At 37.9% G+C, this 15,057-nt stretch overlaps 1 protein-coding gene across 2 annotated transcripts in view; it reads right to left on the bottom strand.

The window, feature by feature from the left end:
• Window positions 1-1,472: 1,472 nt before the first annotated feature.
• Window positions 1,473-15,057, bottom strand: part of LOC145990111 (uncharacterized) — a 67,893-nt gene continuing 54,308 nt past the window's right edge. For both annotated transcript variants that reach the window (XM_083125765.1, XM_083125766.1), the window contains exons 5-6: window positions 6,544-6,697; window positions 1,473-1,760 (exon numbers count right to left, since the gene is read on the bottom strand). In XM_083125765.1, coding sequence (XP_082981891.1) covers window positions 1,672-1,760; window positions 6,544-6,697 — 243 coding nt within the window. In that variant the 3' untranslated portion in view covers window positions 1,473-1,671. The remainder of the gene's footprint in view (window positions 1,761-6,543; window positions 6,698-15,057) is intronic.

The following is a 15,057-nucleotide window of genomic DNA, read 5'->3' as shown; positions in this document are numbered from 1 at the left end:
GACATTTTCAACATGGTTGTCTCAATCATTGAATGTGCTTTGTGGATATCACTGGATAAACCTCCATAAATTTCTATTCCAGTTGGGGAATTGTTTAACTAGTTATAACCACTATGGTGTAATGGGTTAGTGTACCATCCTGTTGGAACCACTCAAGCGAAAAACTAGGCTTAGCCCATCAAATTGGGTATAAACTTGAGTATCGGTTGATTTTCTTTTACCAATAGCATCAGATACCAAAGATTTCAGTGGCTAGAAAAGCGGGCAAAGGCAACAGTTCGTATCAACATTTGTCTGTTTTAAAAGTTCATTCACCCTTCCTTGTGACAGGTTGGGAGACCAGCACAGGAAGAACCATAGATTTTCCTAGAAAGACTGGATGAAACCCCACCCTCCTGGGAAGCAGATGACAAGATTAAAGGCATGGGTAAGTGAAAGCTGAACCCAAATGTTACTATGAAGGCATGTAACTGCTTAGTTAACGCTGTGGGAAATAAACCATTCATTGCCAATTCTTGCTTGATGTTCGTGGTAAGGTAGGTGGATGTTTTTAACCCCCCGCCACACTAATGCCGGGTCAGATAGTTACGAATTTCTTGGAAAAGAGGGATGAAGATCACTGTGAACTTAGCTTTGTTTTATCTATGTTCAAGCGGCAAGTGGATTCAACAATTTCTTCTTGTCCTCTTCCCTTCTGTGTCGGTCTTTTGTGTGACTGCCGGTATCAGCTAATGAGGATTATTCATTTCCACCGAGATTAGATTGGGAACTTAACGGCTTTGAGTGACAGTACTAAGGAAGATTGAGTTTTTGTTTCAAGTCTACTTTATGCACAGATAGGCCAATCAGGACTGGACCTACATTTTAAAGTCTAACTCAAACATTATGTGCCTTTACTGAGTATCGAACCCAGGATCTATTGATTACAAGGCAAAGGCGATGCCACTACACCATCGGGGAGGCCCCTCGAAAGATTTATGTACGCCACTACATACAATAATGTACAGAAAATATTTATCAGGAACTTTACATCATCAAATGGACGTATCATCATTCTTTTTGGATTTAATAAATATTCAATTTTTCACTTTTTTTAACATTAATTTCCTGCCATGACAGTTGTTTTTACATAAATACACAAATTTTACCGGTCTTAACTACGAGTAAGCTAGATGATGAATATTTGCTGTTTTATCTTTTATTTTATAGCAACTCTAACTTGCATCTGCATGTTCAGTGCCATCTTGGCTAATAACGTAAGTTCGGGCTTGTGACTTATCTCAAATGAGAAAATTAAGATTCAAGTTTAATATACCATTCACCATTAACATATACAGTACCTCATTACATATACTACATATTTGTAAATCACCCAGTTTCTAGTTCTCACTAGAAATATTCTAACATGTACACAGTATTCCAAGAAGATGCAAGAAACAATATATGGGATTTTACAATCTTTTATTGCCTCAAGTGGAATTACTTCAGCACAAATTGAAATTACAATATTTTTATTAATTTTTTACTAAATCTTTTGCTAACATAAATTCAACTACATATGATTGAATTCTAGTTTACTGCTCTAATTACTAAATCATCAAGCAGTGTTAGAATAAGTTGCCTCCAATAAATAGTTTGGTTTCTCTAAATTGGAATGTCCTTTGCAATTGTCTATTTATATCCGGGATTGATTTGAGAGGTGGTGTTCCTTAATTCCCTGTAGTAACTGAACACCACGAGAATGAAGTACACACTGATACCTGAAGGAATGAAAAAGAATATTAAGACATTCAAGGAAATAAATTTGGAGTTACATTGTTATAAATTACATTTAATTTTTCTTTCAAAGTGAAAAGCACTGCAGACAATTCTTTAACAAGTGTTTTGCAAATGTTTCATCTGCATTTTCAGGGTATGTGCATGTCTGATAGTGAAAAGGTGCTGTGTTTTTGCACATGTGAGAGTGCATCTCGTAGCAAGCAAGGTTACAGTAGCATAGTTTCAAGAGACTTACGGAATAAATACATCAAGTTATTTATTACAAACTATTATGAAACACATTTATTTCACTTAATTACTACACTTTATACTCAACCAATCTTAATGCCATGCCATGCATTGAAACATATGCAGGCAACCACTTTCCAAGAACGGCAACCAAGGACAAGACTGAAAGGGATCCTCTTGTACCATGACAATGCATATGCCCACAGAGCCAACATCAGTATTCAGTTCCTGGAGTCCACAGAGGTTAAACTTATGACTCATCCACCTTACAGTCCTGACTTGACCCCATGTGATTATTTCTTGTTCCCTACAGTAAAAAATCGCATGCGTGGAAGAAGGTTCTCCAGCCCTGAAGAAGCTATTCGCTTCTATGAATGTGAACTTAACTCGATGAAAATGAGTGGAAAAACTATTTTCAAAAACTGGTTTACAAGAATGCAAAAATGAATAGAATGTTCTGGCGAGTACTTTGAGAAAATACAGTAATGAAAATGATTTATCTTTCGTAGTGACCCTCGTATTTAACTCATGCTAGTTTTATCCCTGGGGTCTCGTGAAGCAGATTTCACTCCCACATCTCTACCTTGGTAGCCTCGTGGTGCACCAGTAACGTACGCTACCAATCTATAACATGTCATGTGAAGAGTGGCCCCGTGGACAAAATTTTGCAGGTTGTTCGTGAAAATCTTATTTAGTGCTGCTGTTATTGTTACAACTAATACAAACAATTTAAAACGCATGGATCAAAGTACATTAACTTCTTTTATATTTATTTTGAATTATTGCTGGCCAGCTCCTCAAACAATATTGATACAATAGTATACGGAAGAGTCATTCTACAAGTAATAAAAGATTCAATGCTCAGAAAAAACAATAATACTCAAAAAACTTTGACAATGCTCGAAGAAGTAATGCTGTGTGAGTTTTATATCACACTCGCACATAAAATAATTAAAAATAACAATTTTTCATCTGATCATCAAGTAACACATTGCTTTCAACGATTTTATTATATTCTCATAAAACATTGTGGCCCATGGATTGGTTTTCCTATTGTGGCAGTCAACGTGTTAAACATACTTCACCTAAACTATTCGTAATTCTCTGGTCAGACTTGCCAGTGATTTCCTCCGGTGTTTAAAACCTCTCTGAAATTTCTCTGCTTCTAACTTAACATGCAGAATCACAAATATTGTGTAACATTATTCCTCATATTTAGTTTTCTGTTTTGTTGTACAGGGAGGTTATTTCAGTCGTTCACCGCCAGAGTGACGGCCGTTCCGCGGACTCTTCATGCAACAGGTCCCGGCAAATTGCGTTCAGGAAGTCCGTAACAGAAACCGCTTGTTTTGTAATGTTTCCACTTTTCACAATTACAGTTACAATTACAATTGAAATAAGCACGTACCTTGTCGCACGGATGCAGGAAAAGGTGTCCTCCCAAATACAAATATTTCTGGCACCTTATTTCTGACATCTAATCTTAGATTAGTCATCGCTACTTTATTCTCAGTTGTCGCGACAGCGCCTGCAGCTTATCGGGGGTTGGGTGAGTTGTCAGCCGCGAGAGGGCGCTTCATACTGCACGTGTCGGCAGTGATGCCAACCGTAGGGACATGTCCCTACGCATAGGGACTTTTCACTAAATTTCGCCCGCGTAGGAACGTAGGGACAGATTTTGCCAAATGAGGGAAAACGTAGGTACTTTTTTCAATCTTGGTAAATTACATTTTATGAATTAGTTTATCTGGATACTTTAGCGAGGAGGAGAAAAAAGAACTAACTAACAGATCTCCATCAGAATTTTGGAACATGTTATCGGTTACCAAAAACTTTCAAGGCAAGTTCCTTTTTGAAAACATTTCCACTCTCGCGAAAATAGTGCTAACATTGCCGCATTCTAACGCGGAAACGGAAAGAATATTTTCAATGTTAAGTGATACAAAAACAAAAAAGGGAAATAAAATGGGACCAAAATTGTTAAAGAATGCAGGAAATACAGCATCACCAACCAACATCTATCTCTTCACAGCAGCAGCATGTATGACTTCAAATAACATAATCAACAGTAAACGACTCAACGTTATTCATTAGGGGTGTGCTGGATTCTTTACTTTAAAAAGTCGTTAATTCTCGACGTTTTCTGCCTTGTAAGTTTCTGGAACTTATCGAAAGTTGTAAGTTTTTATTCTAGAAATGCAAAAACAATCACTTAAAGTGAAAATGACTTGTAAAATTCGAGATTTCCAGTGCTTCGGGAAATTTCGAACATTTCCCGTCCAGAAAATTTTCCGACTTGGTCGGGAAATTGCAAATTTTTCAGTCCCGAATGTCGGGATTTAAAAAAATTACCGTCCCGATCCCGTCCCGACCCAAAAAATTCTGTCCAGCACACCCCTATTATTCATTAAGGCAAGAATTTACAATACCGGACCCTTCTGTAATTTCTATGCTACGTCTTATACTCACGAAATAATTATTCGTGATTATTTATCTCAAGTTAACATGTTGGGGTGAGGGGGAAAAAATGTTCATTAACGTGTAGAAGTTGTAAAATAAGCTTTTCAATTCTCGCAATGATTCTCCGTATACAAGTATGGTAGCCATATTTGTTGATATGAACAAATTAAAATTAGTTACGCTGTCTACAGCGTTGCCACACTGTTGATTTCATACTTGGAGAGCATGGATCGTGTAAGAATGGCGGAAGAGAACAGTAAAAAAAGTTGTTAATGTTGTACAGATTGTTAGGTGGAGTGTGCAGGAGGATGGCTGTGGGCTAATTAATAAACTTATGGATTTCAGTATATTGCCCAAAGAACGTGCTTACATGTGACAGCGACAATCACGATGTAGAAGAACTGATTTGATTACAGGTAAATTTGGCAACAGTACATCAATCATAAAATTGCAGGATACGAAAATGGCGTCTTCGATGATGAACGTTTGCCGTTAAAGTGCTACGAAAATAATATTTTTTATCGGTTCGTAATCACAATTACCGCAAAACCATTCAGGAATAGCCCCACTGACCATTCTCGGTAAGTTTAGGTTAAGTTAGGTTAGGCAAACATAGTTAAAATTTGGGCTCGAAAAAAACATGCACGGGTAGCCCAACAAACCATTGACGGATAGCCCCACGAACCATTCAGGTACGGTTAGGTTAGGTTAGGATAGGCAAACATAGTTAAAATTTGGGGTCGTAGTAATATCAGGAATGTATATTTCGTTTTTTAAGTATTGGAAACACAAAATCTTCCGGTAAATAATAAGCAATCGTGCCGATCGCGGACCACTCAATGTCACTTATTTTGCAATTTCTACACGTGACCCCCCAAATTTTAACTTCAAATTCGTGATTAGGAGGCCTCAATTAGTGAGTATGCGAAATATTACAAAAAATCGGGGAGAGGTCCTGTATTGTAAATTCGCTCCTTCATTAATTGTGGAAGCACCGAGCAGAAAGATTTGGTAAGTAAATGTGTATATTTTATCTTCTGTTTGCATGCTCATGAGGTGTTTTTTTTTTTAGTCACTTTACTTGGCGTAGGGACATTTGGTCAGTTGTAGGGACATTTTGACTACGTCTGTAGGGACATTGCCGAAAAATGGTTAGCAACACTGTCGGCTACCAGACGTCAGTGTACGTTATGTTCACTTCTGTTCATTTATCAGTACGCGTGTTGCTTATACTGTGTTATTGTAATGTGCTTACTCGTGGCCAGTGCTTTATTGTGTGTTAATTGTTATTCATTCATTACTTATGTCGTTAAACAAATATAGTCTTGAACATAGAGTTTTTATGTACGATAATTACGTGAAAACGAATTCTTGCAGAAAAGTGGTCAGGGATTACGATAGACAGGATCTCTTGAACCTAAGAAACGCGTTGTATTGCTGTTGAAGGAAGTCATTTTCAACATCTCTTATAACACAGGAGGTTAGTGATCATCATTATTATTACTTTTAAATATCATTTTACGCTTTCGGTTTGCTTTATGCGCCGGGATGCTGTCTTCCCTTTCTGTCAACTGAGGATAAAGTAGCGATGTCTAATCTAAGATTAGATGTCAGAAATAAGGTGCCGGAAATATTTGTATTTGGGAGGACACCTTTTCCTGCATCCGTGCGACAAGGTACGTGCTTATTTCAATTGTAATTGTAACTGTAATTGTGAAAAGTGGAAACATTACAAAACAAGCGGTTTCTGTTACGGACTTCCTGAACGCAATTTGCCGGGACCTGTTGCATGAAGAGTCCGCGGAACGGCCGTCACGCTGGCGGTGAACGACTGAAATAACCTCCCTGTATATTAATATGTTGGAATGTAGTTTGACTACATGTTACAGTCTTCACTTACATTCTTCAAGCAATCTAATAAAGGGGCCTGTAGTGTAGTTGGTCTGCTGGTGCTCAAGATCTATGTTTCCACATTAACAATTTCTGGACGAAGAAATATTTCAGGTTGGTGGAGACACGTACCAAAGGTAAGAGTGCTAATCATTCTTGTAGGGAATATTTCTCTCGTGTCCTTACCTCCTCCCACTATCGTAGCCACTATGGAGAAAGCACCTAATGCGCTGCTCCCTTCCCTGAATGCAACCACAGCCAGCAGAATGTAAAGAATTGTCACGATGGCTGTTGCAATTGTGTACCAGATGATCCATGGTATCAGAAGCAAAGGTTTCTCCTGAAAGATGTGAAATTTACCATTATGAACGGAAAAAAAAAAATTGCAAGGAGAACTTTGTTTTCAAAATTATATTGATGCATATATCAGTTACATTGACCCCCTTCCTACAGGAAAATGTTTCAGAGCCTAAAATTACATATTTCATACATAGAATTTCATTTCAGTGAAAGTAGTTTGCATTGTAACTTGAAACAATAAATGGCTTCGTCTGATATTATGGTTTACTATCAAAATGTAAGGGGTCTCAATACAAAAACTTATGAGTTTTATGTAAATAATATAGCAAGTAGATATTATATCATTGTCTTAACAGAAACGTGGTTACATGATGGGGTCCTAAGCAGTGAATTATTTCCTGATAATTATAGGGTCTTTTGTCATGATAAAACTGGTAATCATAAAGGAGGTGGTGGTCTTATTGCAGTTAAAAATAAAATACCTTCAAATGTTGTTGAACTAGAAAGTAATCTTGATATGTTATGTATTAGTCTCTATATGTAACCAATTGTATTATATAATCGGGATCTATATCTCTCCTGCTTCTCTACCTCAAGGATCCAACTTAGGACCATTGTTTTTCATTCTTTTCATAAATGATTTACCGTTACATGTTAAACATTCATATTGTTTAATGTATGCTGATGATGTAAAGTTATATAAACAAATTAACGAGCCCCAGGATGTTATGAAACTACAAACAGATTTAAACAGCTTATGTGAGTGGAGTGTTAAAAGCAATCTTGGACTCAATATCAAGAAATGCTGTTTTATGATAATATCAAATAGAGAACATACCATACATTATAAGTACTTCATTAATCAGGAAAAACTGAAACAAGTGAAAAGTATTAAAGATCTGGGAGTAATAATTGATTATAACTAGCGTTTCATGAACATATATCTCGTATAATAAATAATGCGTATAGATCTTTGGGTTTACTAATAAGAAACTGTCTTAATTTTAGCAGTACTGCTTCTATCAAGCTTCTGTATAGTGCCTTAGTTAGAAGCAAACTAGAAGATGCATCTATTGTTTGGTCGCCAATTTAAAAATCCCACATAAGACAAATAGAACAAGTGCAAAAAAAAGTTTTTGAGATATCTATATTACAAGAGGTTCAACATGTGTGCATACTCAAACAGAGTTTCGTATGGCATTTTACAGCAGGAATTCTCATGTATGACACTCAGCAACAGAAGAGAATTAGGACAACAGATATTTCTTTATAAAATCATAACTGGGTTGTTGGATAATAGAGAGTTTCTTCACCAAATATGTTTCAATGCTAGCACATGTAATTTAAGAATAAGAAATTTATTGCTATATAATATCCCTAAAACTAAAAAGTACAAACAATCACCATTAATTAGAATGAGTAGTATGTATAATAGAATAACATCCACAAATCCAAATATTGACTTTAATCTTAACATTTTGGAATATAAAAATGCTATAAAAGCCACACTTAACAGAGATACTTTTACAAATGGTTGATTATTTATTGTATTTATTATTTATTGTAGAATATGTTCTATATATGTATCCCTATATCCACATAAATATGTGTGTGTGTGTGTAATTATATGTATGTGGATAAGCTTAAGGATATGTGTCCATTAATATGTGTATGTATTTATTTCATTATTGTTTCTATCCTATTATGGTCATATTTATTCTGTACATTCATGAGAAATGTGATAATATTGGCTGTGGATATATGGATAATTTATGTGTGTTGTGTGTTTATATATATATACATAGGTGCCGACTCCATGGGGCTTAGGGGGGCTCGAGCCCCCCGAATGTTAATGATGTGGGGGCAGAGCCCCTCAAATAATTTTGCTTAAGAGGATCTAATGTATTATTTTGCTTATCTTGTAAAGTTTACTCTGAATTGTGCAACATGAACTTAACTTTAAATACACATTTGAAAGGTTATACGTCAAAACATCGACGCAAAAACATCGATAACAAAAACATCGCCTACATTTCATCGACAGTACAAAACATCGACAGCACAAAACATCGACAGTACAAAACATCGACGGCAAAAACATCGACACCAAAAACATCGACGGCAAAAACATCGACTCCAAAAACATCGACGGCAAAAACATCGACACCAAAAACATCGACTCCAAAAACATCGACGCCAAAAACATCGACGGCAAAAACATCGACGCCAAAAACATCGACACCAAAAACATCGACGGCAAAAACATCGACACCAAAAACATCGACGCCAAAAACATCGACGGCAAAAACATCGACGGCAAAAACATCGACACCAAAAACATCGACACCAAAAACATCGACTCCAAAAACATCGACGGCAAAAACATCGACTCCAAAAACATCGACGGCAAAAACATCGACACCAAAAATCGACGGCAAAAACATCGACACCAAAAACATCGACGGCAAAAACATCGACATCAAAAACATCGACGCGAAAAACATCGACGGTAAAACATCGACGCCAAAAACATCGACACCAAAAACATAGACACCAAAAATATCGCTATTTTTTGTCATTAAAACCGTTAATTTATAATGCAGTCAGGCGGAAAGTAGGAGGAGCAGTAGAAAGACTGGGGTGAGAGTAGTATGTCTATGGGGGTGAGTAACAGGGTGGAAAGTTGAGGGGCGCTAAAACTCAAACTCGCCCAGGTGAAATTTATATCTTGATTCGTTCCATGAATTGGATTTAGTGTTGTGATAATAGCATCATGAAGCTACAGCTCTTCTTTCTTTCGACCAAACATGCCTACATTGGTCGATCTTGTTTTTAGATTCCTTATCAGCCATGGTTGTTGTGCAAGAGCGGTATTTTCATTGATTCGATAATTTCGCGCTGCACGCGCACCTTCTGACATCAAAACAATATCATTATTAGCACTTGATTCTTGCCCCAAAGCTCAAACAATGGAATCTTAAACAATGCGAAGTGTCATGTTTCCTTCTGCTTTCTAGCAATCTGCTTTTAATTTCATAGACGGGATAGTTGTATGCTCATTATATTGTGGACGTGGAAGAAATGTTCCTTTATGACTATGGTACGAAACCGACTGAGGCCCCCTTTGCTTTACCTCCCCCGCCCACCTTCACGCAGCGGTAACTGCGGACCCCTTGTGACAGCCACTGGACAGAAGCCTTCAAAACATCCTCTCTCACAAACATCAGGGTTTATCTGCAACTGATATCAATTCTGCCAGTCACACCAGAAGGGTTGCTAGAATTTTTGTCACAAATGTAGATTGTGCATGAAGTGTTTTTAACAAACAACGTGTTTTATTTTTTAAAATACACAGCCTTATATGAACTTAAGAAAATAACGAGAATAATTTAAGCAATTCCGTCGATTGGAATTTATTTAGTTGTAATTTTTTGCTACTAGTTTGTGTTAGACATAAATACACAGGTTGTCGCCATACACTTGTCTAGAACTTGTTTCTGGGAATGGCACGGAATATAGAATATATATATTTACACGTATATCCTGGCCTAGGCATGTGCATTCTTTGCGAGTGTCCATCAATTTCATAATATCTCTCATCCTCATCGTCACGATTAGCCAAATGTGGCAGAAAAGTGAAACTAATTAACAAAAATAATATATACCTATTAGGGCTGAGACTATACCGATGTCGTTGTATCAGTATCGGCTGATAACAATAGTATCGATATCAGAAAGTATCCGCTGGATTCAGTGGCGGCGATTGGGTTCCAAAACCGTGGGGCAAGGTGCCAAAACTGGGGGGGGGGAGCAAAGACAGTATATTTCCCTTTGTAGATGAGGTTCAGCACAGTGCGGGGGCAAAAGTGGCGAAAAATGGGTTGGCAATTGCCCCCCTCGCCCTCCCCCCTAATCGCCGCCACTGGCTGGATTTTACTTTCAGATACTGGCCGATACTTTTTCTGCGTTTGAGAGTTGGCGTGTCCATAAAAATACCATGCAACAATTTCACAGAGTCTAAGTTTCTTGGGTGTTCAGCAAAATTTAAGTTTCCATTGATTTTGTGCCAATATTGAATGAGAAAACTATATTTTGCGATTCCTTAACACATATATTTATATACTGGTACAATTTTTTAATAGTTGGATGTATTTGGTGGTTGTGGGGTTGTTGTTTTGTTGAAGGTTCAAACGGTGACGAAGAATATGCGCATACAGTTAAATGTGTATAATTCCCCTATAAATCGAATCGCTATTTTTAGAATAGGTCTAACAGGTGAGAAAATTTTTTTTTATAAGCAGGAGGACGTTCAACAGTTAAAGAACCTTTAAGCTACATTTCTGTTTGTTAGTTAGTTCCTCATTCGAGTACCGACAATATTAGTGTTAGCAATGTTCTCGCATTCGTGTCATAAGTGCCTTTCACGGCCGAGGTGGCCGTGGAGCGACGAAAAGCGCGCCGGGAAGTAGGAACGCGTTTTCCGGCAAACTGGGTGCAACATCCGCGTAACTGGAACCGCTAGCTATGTAATTAAATATGCTCGTACAATTGCATTGACAGTTACAATTAAAAGGAACACATACCGTGTTACAAAAGGTGTTTGAAATGATGTACTCCTGCATCCAGACATTTATAGGAAATTTTCACTAACACGTATCAGTTCCTCTTTCGAAATTGCTTCAATTTATTTCTTCATATTTTCTTTCAATTCTTCTGATATATGGCTTCCGGTATAAAAGCTTGGTAGCTCGCCACGATGACGTTACAAATATGTCTGTTTCTTGTGCAAGGCGTCGGAGAGATTTCTGAGGAATATGTTTCAATCGTGTTCCAACGTCGTCTAGTTTATCCTCAGCAAGCACATGCCGTTTTACCTTAACAAGAGCAGACCCTATTTTCCTAAATTTGTTCACAAGTAACAGATCACTGTCTCTGTGTGAAACGGGAACATCTGGGAATTCTGCTCCGAAATGCATTCTAACTTCCCTACAAGAATTCGTAATGACGTAAGAGTCGTATATAAAAATTCGTTGTTTAAAATTTTACGGATAGCGTGCTATTATTAGACTGCAGAAAAAAACTGGTAATACGTAAACTAAAACAAAACAATCTAAAACACTTGTTAACAATTTAAGACTTCACAAACACGTGCAAACTGGACACCAGCTGTCTGGATACTAAAGCCGTGTCCAATACCAAGGTCAGCGTACAGTTGTGGGTTTAAATGCCGGTAGATGTGCTCTTACTTTCCGACGCGCTAGCCGCCTTCCAACGGCCACCTCAGCCGTGAAAGGCAGCGTATACATATATCCTTTTCGCTAAAAATTCCGAGAGAGAGAAATACAACGTTATGAAATCAAGGAGTTAACAAACTATGAATTAGAAATATTAAAATTGAGTTCCAGACCCAGGTAGTCTGGCAATAAGACTGCTGCCTTGTAACCAAGTGTACCCGTGTTCGATCCCTGGTGGTGGTACATTTCATTAAGTGGCTCGAATTCCAGTATAAAATACTGCAATTTGTGCAAAAGTCAGCACGCTTGGGCAAGTTAATGTTCTTCGGAGTCTTAGGAGTAGCTATGCCTACATTCCCCAAGCGTGCTGATTTTTGCACCGTATTGCAGTATTTAGTTGGTTGGATGTATATTAACCTCATTTCTGAGGTTAGAAAATAATTTGTGCACTGTCATAGTAGCCCATTTCGATTCCAGCATGTGAAAGCAGAAGAGCTACATGTGAAGAGTAGTGTTGCTCACGGGACGGGACATATCCCGTCTCGTCTCGTGTCTCGTCTCGAAAACGAGACGAGACACGAGACGGGACAAGCCTTTTGAAATTCGAGACGGGACGGGACGGAATGCCTTTCTCGTCTCGTTTTCGAGACGAGACACGAGACGGGACGGGACGGCTTTTGAAAAGTCTCGTCTCGTCTCGAATGTCTCGAAAAAATAAAAGCAAAATTTTTAATCAGTTGCAAATACTTGTTTGCTTGGAATAAAGTATTTCAATTAGAAACGTTGATAAGCGTGTATTAAGTTAAAATAAGAAGCCTATTCTAGAGAGAGGCATGAATGAATACCTAAACTTATTTCCTATACTCTTTCGAAACACAGTGTTACTCCCCATTTTTTTTAAAAAAATAACTTGATGTTACGATAGTACTCCAGATACTAATACAATTCTGAATAACATCAAGTAAAAGGGCAGGTAGAGAAGGTGGAAGGAGTGGCCAAAAGATCGTGGAATGTCTGCGTCCGAGGTTTATCTTGTAAAAATAGTCTCAGCTCTATAGGTTGGAAAGATAAACGGACCGACGGATATGGTTTATTTTTATTATTTAATTTTTACATCAAAGGGTGTACAGAAGTGATTGTTATTAGGAAGTAGGAAAAGCATTGTAGGAAACATGGCAGTACAAATTGATAAGAAGTTGTTGGGAAAGTTATTAAGGAGTCCAAGATATTAGGAAGACTAAGAGAAGGAGATAATTAGGGACAAATAATTTGGCATTATCCCACTCCGAACAGCTGAGAGCTAAAGAGGAGGAGAAAATACGGGAAATATGGAAGGAAGTAATTTGGTGATTTTAGTGTTTACAGGGAACCACGACAAGATTTTACCACATGATTATTTGCACGGGTTGCGAAATTATTAGAATGTTATGGAAATTTCGGATATGTCTTTGTTGAGAAAATTCTTGTTTCCCTCAGTCATTCTGCAGGTGGTTGGATTCGATTTTTTTACGTCCGTTTGAAGATTATTTCCAATGTTTTTTTTATTTCTTTATTTCTTATTTAAGGAGAATACTATTCCTTGGATTGTAATAACGAAATACTGAGGCTAATATAGAATAGATTTCAAATGAAGGAAGTGCACTAAGTTCTGTATAATCGTCGTAGAAGGCAACTTTGTTCTATGAGGGGACTCCCCGATGGTACAGTGGTAGCATCGTCGCCTTGTAATCAAGGGGTCCCGGGTTCGATACCCGGTGAAGGCACATTCTGATTTGAACCCCACTTTAAACTGTGGGTCCAGTCCCGATTAGCCTTTCTGTAAATCAGATGAAGGAATGTTGTAGCTGTTCTTTTTATTCTGTAAATTTAGCCTTCAAGTTTATGAGCAAAATACATGTAGTATATACTGTCTACATTTTCACTCGTTATTAAACACATTTCACAAAGTAGTTTTATCGAACTTCAGAGGGAAGCTGACAGCAATGTCAGGGTGGCGGGAGCTTGTTTACGACCAGGGTGTATTCCGAGACTACTTTTCGCCGTTCCCCACTGACAAAGGTTTCGCTTTGAACAATGGACACCTTTGCTTCAGGGGGCAAACACCACACATAGGGCGAGGTTGACCTGCAGTAGCGGGTACGTGCCATAAATCCAGGCCTAAAGTAGGAATGAAAGTTGATGCAAGGGAGGGGCAATAAAAATTCTGTAATTTGGTTTGCTTGCTGACAGGAAGTTTTGCAGGAAAAGCTGAAAAGGAAAACGGCAGACTTTGAATGAAAGAGGGACAGTGAACACAAGTTCTTTGTATTATTCGCGACACACAAGCTTCCATTTCGAAGGTGAGGCTATCAGCAGCGAAGTTATTAAAGGGTTGGAAGCAGTGACGACGCCAGAGGGGCAGAGAGACGCCCCATGTCAGACACTTCGCCCCCCACCCTGGCCCCCCAACTGAAGTAAATTAAATATCGAATAATAAGAGAGTTCATTTATAAGAGTATGACGATTTTCACCTTTTCAAAGTGGTGTATTCTGCATGATATCACTTTCCTGCTTATAATACCAACTTGATTAACAAATATTAATTTGTTTCGTCCAAGATTCGAGCGCCGACCTGAGCATAGGTCATTTCTCATTCATTTATGTCCTGTAATAGCAGAGATTAACCTAAGTTTTAACCAGTCTTAAGAACTGGGAAAAAGTGTTGAATGTGGATGATTTTAAAACATCACGAATATTTTCAGGACCACAAGACATCATCTGTAGTACGGCAAATTATTCTAATCGTTTTCGTTAGTGACAACGCTAATTATTAAAAGACATTCAAAGTTGATTCAAGATTTGGTTGGTTGGTTGATTTGGCGTTTGAAGTCCACTTTATGCACAGTAAGGCTATCGGGACTGGACTTATAGTTTAAAGTGCCTCCACTGGGTATCGAACCCAGGACCAAAGGTGATCGAAGAAAAAACGATACTCCATGTCAGTTGTTGTGGATTCATCGCGGTTTCTTACTATTCAGGGACTTGAATTTCGAGATGATGAGTCTGAGGATACCTTAACAAAGGGGATTTCTTCGATACTCTTGAAGCTAATGAGGGGATATTATTTGGAAATGTATTGAACGTGAACCTTAAAATGCAAATTACACTTAAAATTCGATTCAAAACA

Source organism: Lepisma saccharinum, chromosome 7 (genome assembly GCF_977018435.1).
Source record: "Lepisma saccharinum chromosome 7, izLepSacc3.1, whole genome shotgun sequence".
NCBI lineage: Eukaryota > Metazoa > Arthropoda > Insecta > Zygentoma > Lepismatidae > Lepisma > Lepisma saccharinum.
Note: the sequence above shows the minus strand (reverse complement) of the source record. Positions and strands in the feature narration are given on the sequence as shown.